General features: G+C 39.2%; 1 protein-coding gene across 2 annotated transcripts; it reads right to left on the reverse strand.

Moving 5' to 3' along the window:
* Positions 1 to 4,322: 4,322 nt before the first annotated feature.
* On the reverse strand, positions 4,323 to 8,075 carry LOC147333186 (uncharacterized). Of its 2 annotated transcripts, none has more exons than XM_086290755.1 (3): positions 7,860 to 8,075; positions 5,765 to 5,920; positions 4,323 to 5,348 (listed from the first exon to the last, which is right to left on the reverse strand). In XM_086290755.1, the coding sequence occupies exons 2-3, from the start codon at positions 5,888 to 5,890 to the stop codon at positions 5,115 to 5,117; spliced, it is 360 nt and encodes a 119-aa protein (XP_086146881.1). In that variant the 5' UTR covers positions 5,891 to 5,920; positions 7,860 to 8,075; the 3' UTR covers positions 4,323 to 5,114. The 2 variants fall into 2 exon arrangements, with proteins under 2 accessions (XP_086146881.1, XP_086146882.1); XM_086290756.1 differs by lacking the exon at positions 7,860 to 8,075 and adding an exon at positions 6,054 to 6,611.
* Positions 8,076 to 9,019: the final 944 nt, after the last annotated feature.

Here is a 9,019-nt window from a genome sequence, read left to right on the forward strand (position 1 = left end):
AGTTAGTATTACTGTAACGTTATAGAAGTGAGAACCCAACTGTGACAGCCACTAACACAATGACCCAGTCAGGCAGTGAGTGTATGTAAACACAGTGCTACTGGGTCAATCCAAAACAAAATCCATCATAAATGGAAAAAACCCAAAGATGAGCTGATTTTTTATTATAAAAACTTTTGCATATCAAATGAAGCCAAGTTAAGTTTTACCTGCATATAAATGATGAGTGTAAGAGCCCCCATAAAAACATCTGCAAGGTTAAAATTTGATGCTTTTTAAGTACAGTAGATGCCCACGTGAAATTTCCAGGACTGAAAAACACTTTTAGGCTCTGTTACAAACTGTGAATGTCATCAAATCAGTTTTTCTCCACGTGTCACAATGCAAAGGCAAAATCTCATTTCTCTGAACATCAGTTTCAGCATCAGATTAAATATTATAATTTCACTAAGCGGAAGCATTGGTACCCTGGATATTTTCTCTGTTTTCTGATCATTTACTGTAGAAAACAAGAAGAGTATTCTGGGTAAACCTTAAAGATTCCCTCGTGGGGCGGATGTCTGCTCAGAACATCTTAGTCTAACATGTTCTGAGCAGACACCCGGCAAAAAGCAGAGCTTTAATGTGCTCTAGAGCACATTAAAGCTCTGCTTTTTGCCTACATTTGGATACCAGACTCAACTTCTAACCTTACTTTCTGTTTAACTGAGTCCTTACAGCGTCAGTCACAACCTTCCCTGGAAGAAGAATCTCAGCGACTTTGGTGATCAGACTTTTTCTCCAGAGTGACGAGCCTGACTCGTTTCACTCAGGATGACTTCTAATAACTGGGACCATCATCGGGTTGTATTGTTCCAGTTTATGACCAAATACCAGCAAAGTTTCATTTGAGTTTGTTGCAAATAAAAATGTATCCACCAAAGAGACAGGATGACAAACAGTTCAAGAACACAAGGAGCCGCAGTCAGACATCAAAAACCCAGAAACAGTAAAAACACATCACAGAGTTCGATTCATCTAACTTCTATTGATCCTCTTGTTCTTAACTAATTGTGAGCACTTTGGTCAACTTTGTTGCTTTTAAATGTGATAAAGAAAACTGATATTGATTGATATTGATCTTCTTGTGATTCCAGCATTTAGTTCAGTCTTTCTTCAGTTTTGATTATTCTTCATGATTTCTTTTGACAGTTTCACTTGTAAAATTATTTGTCTTGGTTTCAGTCCTACTGCTGATGATTGTGTGCACCTCCGGTAAGTCCATGTGACGACACTCCTACTTTAGTCATTGTGTGTTAATTGTGTGTTAATTGCTTGAATTAAGAAGGTTTTGTTTCCATTTGTTAGTTTCTCATTTTGTTTTTGCTGTTTTTCTTTATTTCTAAGTTCTTTAAAGTTACTCCTTTTGCACGATAGTTTGTGTCCACATCTACATATCCATCTACTAGTTGCTTTAGAAATTCCTCACAGTGTCTCATTATATGCAGATTGATCTCCACAGTTAAACAAAAACTGTTGGCAGCAGCTCAAGTAAAACAAAACCCTTTGATTCTCTGAGTTGAGACAGGAGAAAGAGAGGACAATGACCATGTTTGCAGTAAAAAGTTCAAAGTGATGCTCTGATTCTGCAGGGCGTGAAGAGAGAGGCTGGAGGGGAAAAACACCAGCTACAGGAGATAAACAGCCACCATGTGACCGAGCAGTGGTGAAAACTTGGTTTAAACACAAAAACAACTTGATTAGACTGAGAGAACGATCACAGCCAGGGTTAAAATAACTACCTTCTAAGGTTACAGGACCATCATCGTCATGGTAACAGCAATAAAAACCTCAGGTTTTTGTGCTTTTTCTTTAATTGTCCATCTGAGAAAAACATCCCTAAATCCAGTCAGTAACAGCTGTGAAGCCGTGAGGCCACATGCACATCCATGCCCTCTGCAGATAGCGCACACTTGGGTATTTTGGCTGGGACTGCTCGTCACACCTTATCAGTCACAGGCTGCCAGAAATGAGAAAGATGCTGCTGACATCAGAGAGACATGTATAAGATGCTTTGTGATGTTAGTGAACTGGGTTAAAGCAATATTAGAATGAACAATCCTCTTAAGGATTGATTAATTATAAATTTGGAGGTGTTTGGTTTTCTGGTTCTGACAGTCAAGTAAGTCTGTGTGTTCTTTATGAACTTGGTAAGGTTTGGGCACCAAAGACTACTTGGTTATGTTCAGAAAAAGATGTTGGCTTGGCTTCAAAGGCACTAAACAAGAAAATAAGCTTACCAGTTGCTTCTAAATGTGATCCTGGGGTACTGTGATACCCTTTTAAGTATGCTCATGACAAGCTGAGCATGAGAAGCTTTCAGTGTTGGTGCCATGACACATGGACACAGAAGGACACTTTGAGACACCAACAGTTTCGATGGTACAGCAGAGTTTAACACTTTGGGAATGAAAATGGGCCATCCCTTCACTTCATCACCAGACCACAGAGGGATTTGAAACTGCAACAAGGACTGGAAATTTTACTTTTATCCAAGCAGCAAAAAACTTAAACCAACACAGAAGTGCCAAAAAACCCTGCAGTTCCTTGCATGTCCACTAGGGGTTCCAGCAGTAAGTCAGTCCCTATAGACCAGGGGTCGGCAACCTGCGGCTCTTTAGTCCTTATACTGCGGCTCCGCGTGGTTTGGGAAAATAAATTAAGTATTTAGCTGAAGTGTATTTTATTTATGTTAGTTCTTTTTTTAATAGTTCTAAATTGGAAGATTATTGTAATATTGAAATATAAAAATAAAATTATATTCTATTATTTTTTCATCGATCAAAATAAGCGTCACACTCGCCGGTGTACCCGAGATGGCACAGACGTTAAGGCGGCGAGGCGTGATTGCGGGTGCCGCTCAGGTGCGTCCGCCTCCCCTGCAGCGCCGCTGCAGACCACGCCCCGACACACACGTTAACCAGGTAAAATACATATTTAGGCTGAATGTTTTTTTCTTCAATTATTTTTTAAAAGTCAGGTGAAGGCTCCAAAAGCCCAAAGGCAATATAAGGATGGCGGCTCACAGCAGTTTTTGTTTGCTGGATCATTTTAAGTTCAGCTTTCCTTTTGTTATATTTCTTTAAGAGTTCAAAATGTGCTCATTACATAAATAAAATGTAATTTTCTCTGTAGCACTTCATGGATTTCATAAGCAACACACCTTAGTTGTTCACAAAAAGCATAAAGGTAAGAAACAATATATACAGTGTTATCTTCATTTTAGATGTCAAAAAGTATTTGCGTCTCCCAGTGTTTTCTTTTGCGTGGAAACCTGCTCCAAATGGCTCTTTGGGTGTTAAAGGCTGCAGACCCCTGCTATAGACAGAAATGTTTTGGTCTCTATAATTTCCCCCATTATAACAGTTGTACAGGGGGAGGGCTTTTCTTATAATTCACCTGCTTAAAGCTTGCGTTATTAGGGGTGTGGCATCTTTTACTGACGGGTGGATGGTGGCTGTAGCTGCAAGCTGCCTGCAAGGATTGACATTTTACTCTAAACTGTAAAGCATTGTTATTTGTTATTTTACTGTAGAGGATGTGCAAAGGGGTGTTACAACTGCAGTGTGTGCTGTGCATCAGATGGAGGAGTTGTACAGAGATAGCCACAGGCAGGGATGATTTTCAGTGTATTTGTCATGGTCCTGGGCCATGTGGGCCCAGTATTCTTAGTTCCTTGTATTTTTGTATTTCGTTCCTTATTTAGGCCATGTTTTCTGAGTTGCCCTGTTGTGTTGTTCCCTAAGTGTTTTCCCTTCATGGCTTTTACCCCCTGTGTGCCCCTCTGTGTATCTGTGAGCCCTCGTCTCTCCTTATGTTTTATTCCATGTTTCCCCTGCCCATTATGTCTAAGTTCTCCCCGTGCTCTCTCTCCCCCCTGTGTGCCCTCTATGTATTTATGAGCCCTCGTCTCCCTTTGTGGTTGTTTCATGCACTGAAAAAAATAATCAGTGGTATAAACGTAAAAAAATTATTGTAATCGGTTGCACGAAATTAAGTTATGTTTGGTTAACCTTAGTTTTTTATGTTATACCTGCACACATTTTTCTGGTAACACAAACATGACTTTTTTATGTTGTTGTTATGTTTTTCATTCCGGTCAAATATTTATAGAAACCACTTGTTTATCAGACATGAACTTTTTGTGTTAATTGTATTGGACTACTATGTGTTATATTGACAAGATTATTTTATGGTAAGCTTATTTTATTTTATAACAAATTTCTAATATATAATATAGTATATAATTGAGTGTTCAATAAATAAAACTAAATTAAGGCTGATCTTACTGTATGTACTGTACACTTTCTCTTCAATCAAAGAAATAAGCAAAACATTTTTGAACAATGACCTGTATTTTTGAAAATACTACACAGTTGTAACAATGGACTTTCAATTCAGGCTTCCAAAATATACATGAGTCATATTTGTACAATGCATCTCTTGAAAAACATTCCATAACATTCCTCAAAGTTATCTGCTGGAACCTGAATTCAACATTGTGGGGCCTTATGACATCGCACTTATGTAAAAAATTGTTTTTTAAATGTAAGAGCCATGAGGTAATATGGCAACAGGGGTGTAATTATTAAAATGACACAAAGAAGAGACTTAAAATAACATTATAACCCACAGGCACACAACCAAGAGACCTAAACTGATTAGTATTGGCTTGCTTCTATCACTCAACATCACAATCACTATACTAGACGATGCAATCTGTTTGTAGTGGTGCACCTTGGGGAAAAAATTGCAAACTGGTGAAATTGGTGCAAGGCACCATTTCCATTGAGAAAAATGGACATTCAAAGTTTGAATTTTTTTAAAAGAGTCATGGCTTGAAAAGTGAAAACTGCAGGAATAAAGGCCCCAAGTTGAAAAGTGCCAGAAAAATAAGTTTCACTATGTCCTGCAACTTTACCAGTGCTGGCTTAAAGGAAAGGATGGTACATATTCGAAGAGGTAAACATATTGTTCCCACATCATAACTGGAAAACTGTTCAATCGTACAGTCTGGTCCTGAAAACCTGGGCCTTCTTTGAAAGGCTGTTTCTTTTGAGCTCCATAACCAGTTTCTATAATACCTCGAAGGTATACTTTTCCAGTGGGTAGGTGAGGTTCAAAGTGTACATTAGTCCAAACAGCATTGCTGCTGCTAGGGTATAGTTATCCAAATCCTGCCAGACTCTCTGGCCTTCAAGGACTATCCCGATGTCCTCAGGGCTGCCATTGGCATCTCTTGACTTTATGATGTAAATTCCCATGGTTGTTTCCTTATTAGATCGTTGGATAATGGCTTCATCTGTGGCCTAGAAAATGCAGAATTCCAAAATTTAATTAAACAGAACACTGGTCAAAGAACATTATACCAAATCTTATTTTAATCTGTGTCACTATTCCAAAAAATGTTAACATTAACACATTAGGTGAACAAAAATGGATTCATTACAGCATGTGATTTGAGTCCTCAGAATGCTTAAAAAGGTAATGAAGTGAAATCTCCATGCAAAGAAGCAGAATACTGTCAGAGCACAGAGAGGTGTTCAACTATCAACTCCACACATAGTTCTAATGCAGGTAAAAGAAAAAGAAAAAAAACGCACCCATGGTAAATTGTGAAAATCCCAGGTGATTTTCAACATACTCCTGGCATAGAGTGACAAGCAGCATTTTGTTAAAATTATTATTTTCCCTAAAGTGTATACACAAATTATTTTTTTCTTACCTGGGCTGTGGGCTCCAGAATGTTCTGAAGTCTTCTTCCTATTTGTCCTCCTCGCCTTTTGAAGACCTTTATTAGTTTGTCAGATAGCACATCTATCTGCGAGAGTAATCTGGACTGCAGTGGCATGGTGGTAATGTGCTTAAACTCTGCATTTATCTAAAAAGAGAAGTTGTCACATAAAAATGCTGTCAAAATCTCAAATCTCACAAGGTTACATCCACACAAAGTTATATTACTATTTATTAGCTATGGGTCCCATGTTGCTGAGCAGTTCCATAGTTGCCCTTACTTCCAAACCACCCAAAGCCTGTTTGCAACCACAGCAGTTGCCTCCTTCTGGCCATTTTGCAGTTCTGCCAAATGACCCAGAAACTACATCTAATATTGTCATATACACATCAAGGTCTTTCATTAATACTTAGTTAAATTAGTTAATTTGACCTTTCCAGAAAATTTACCTTACAGAATGTGAGATAAGATATGCAAATCTTCACTAGTAAATAAAATAATGTTATTAAAACCTTAACTGTAACACCTCTACATAACAGTGCTAGACAATTGTTCTGAAGCAACACCAATCTGCCCTTCAGCAGGGATAAGCACCATATATCGATACAGAAAAAATAAATTTAACATATTTATATTGTCATTATTTTTATCTCTTTAAGCCCTCCTCTCAGTCTCTCTATAAATCAGTTAAAACAATTTGTTGGGTTTTTGTGTGTCTTTAACATGTTATCAGTAGATTACATTCACTGCCCCAGAACATGAAATAAAGCCCCACGTCATGCACTTCCTCTCCTAATGAGTACTGCATAGGTGTCATGCCCTAAATAAACCGACTTTAGTGAAGACACCCCCCCCCCCCCCCCCCCAAACACACACACACAGAGCCCACCCCATGGCAAACTAGCTTATTTAACTGTTTAACTAAAACATTTTAGGTACAACCAGTTAACTAAATGGACACGAGTTTGTTAGTCTGTATTCACTGAGAAAAAACAAGCGGATGTGACTGGGCACACACTGAAAAAAAGCTAATGCACATAATATTGTCCCGCAGCTTAAGCTAGCATTATCGTTAGTTAACTTAAGGAATGACTTGTTTTTTACATTATGTTGCTCAACAGCAATTCATGAGAAAAACTTCCCCATCTAATGGATGTTCTCTTCGTTTCCTCTCAAACATGTAGTTTTCAGTTTACCTTGACAAAGTAAAGCTCAGCACCAAACGTAAACGAGGGGAAGACAAAAAATGGCGGACCGCCACAGTGAATTTTCCCTCGTAGAACACACCCGGGGGGTGGAGTTTCAACAGAAAACATAACTATTTTCTGTTATTTTGATATGACTGGTTTTAAAAGACTGAACATCCTTCTAAAACAAGTGAAAGGCGTGAGACTTAATTATGTTTAGACCAAAAATATAAATGATTCATGTTGGATATATTTACTGTATTTTTACTAATTTAACAACCTCATCATTGCATTAGTCGCTTTATGCTATAGCATTACGCTTACATTAGCTTGAAGCTCAAGGTCGTCATTTTATTTAATTTCTTTTTCTGGGCTTACAAACAGGACACACAACATTTAGATAACCGTTACACTGAATCTTGGGTCTGTGTTGAGTCTTCCAGCTGCTGACTACAGAAGCTAGATTGACCTTTCAGCATGTTTATAGCGGCTGTGGCTATGTGCTGGTAATGTTACCATGTGTGAGAAGTCACATTGGCAGCAGACATGTTTCAACAAACTAGTCATATCCCGGCCCTACATTAGCTTGTTTAATGGTTAAGACACTGCAGGTACCACCACTTACTACAGACACCGATGCAAGTTTGTAATAGTCTGTTAATTTAGACTGAAAGAATATAGAAACAATATTAACTCACATTATATATGTTAATTACTAATTTGCTTATCGCATAATTTCGGTTACCATTAGCTAACTGGAGCTAGCTAACATTGGCCTCTCATGGTTTTCGATAAACAGCCCACATACCTGTAAAATAACAACACCCAGTAAAAGTCCACATATATAAAGGGTCTACACTCGTTCTCACTGGTGTGTTAAGCTTTAAAATCTTATTTACCTTCAAGTGTAAAACTCCAGATGGTAGTAGATTTTCCAAAGCGAGAGACAAAAATGGCGGACAGCGCAGCCGATTTTTCCTTTCCAGGGGGCGGAGCTTGAGGATAAAACACGACTAACTTGTTTCTTTTCAACATGATTTGTTCTAAAAGAATCAATATTCTTAAAGAATATGTGAAAATTAAAAGACAAAAATATGTTTAGATGTGAAATTTAAATTAGTCATGCTGGATATATGAAGTAATTCTATGCAAATTCAACAACCACCCTATTGTATTTTTTTCAGTGTGTTTCCCCAGCCCGTTATGTCTGTGTTTTCCCCGTGCTCTCTCTCCTCCTGTCTGAACCTCTGTGCCTGTACATGTCATGTTCAGTTCACCCCGCCCTGTCTCGTTATGATTATCAGTGTCACCTGTGTTCCCCGTGTGTGCCCACTTTCCTCGTTTACCCTCTGTGTATTTCTGTCTGAGTCTCCCTCTGTTCGGCGTCGCGTTCTCCCTCATGTTGTGTGTTATTCTCCCCGTGGTTCGGTTCCTTGTACAGCTCATGCTTTAGTTTTCCCAATTTTAGTTTATTTTGTATTGCTTCTCGTGGCCAGCAATAAAGCTGTGTTTTTGAGTTTATCCCCGTGTCTGTGAATCTGCATCTTGGGTCCTTCTCCTGCCTGCCACACAGCGTATCATGACAGTATTGTTCAGCATTGTTCTTATCTTGGACAACATCTGCCTCTCTGACACCACCCTGAAGAAGTTTAACCCAGTCCAGGGGGGGAGGACGGTAACTTGTGGTGCCCTTGTGTTGCTGATCACCTTCTCAGATACACAATGTTGAAGTGAAAAAACATGACTCTCCCAGTGCTTGCCAGCTGGTCCAGATGGGTGTAGACACGATTGAGCAGTTAGATGATGGTGTCCGAGCTTCAAGGCGTGCTGGTAAGCAAACTAAAGGGGGTCTTCATGACGTGGTAGGTCAGTGCCACAGGTCTGTAATCCTGGGGGCCACTGGGACGTGACGTCTTTGTTACAAGAACAAGCCATGATGTCATCCTCAGCAATGGGACCCTCTGCAGACTCCACAAAGCTGGAGGCACAGACCTTGAGGACACTGGGACTCACCCCGTCCGGTCCAGCAGACTTGTCTGAGTGGATTCTTCTCATTTAT

This window comes from Aulonocara sp. 'chitande type north' Nkhata Bay, linkage group LG4 (assembly GCF_057382095.1).
Source record: "Aulonocara sp. 'chitande type north' Nkhata Bay isolate Kocher_YH1m ecotype deep benthic linkage group LG4, A_spYH_male_GT1.1, whole genome shotgun sequence".
Classification (NCBI taxonomy): Eukaryota; Metazoa; Chordata; class Actinopteri; order Cichliformes; family Cichlidae; genus Aulonocara; species Aulonocara sp. 'chitande type north' Nkhata Bay.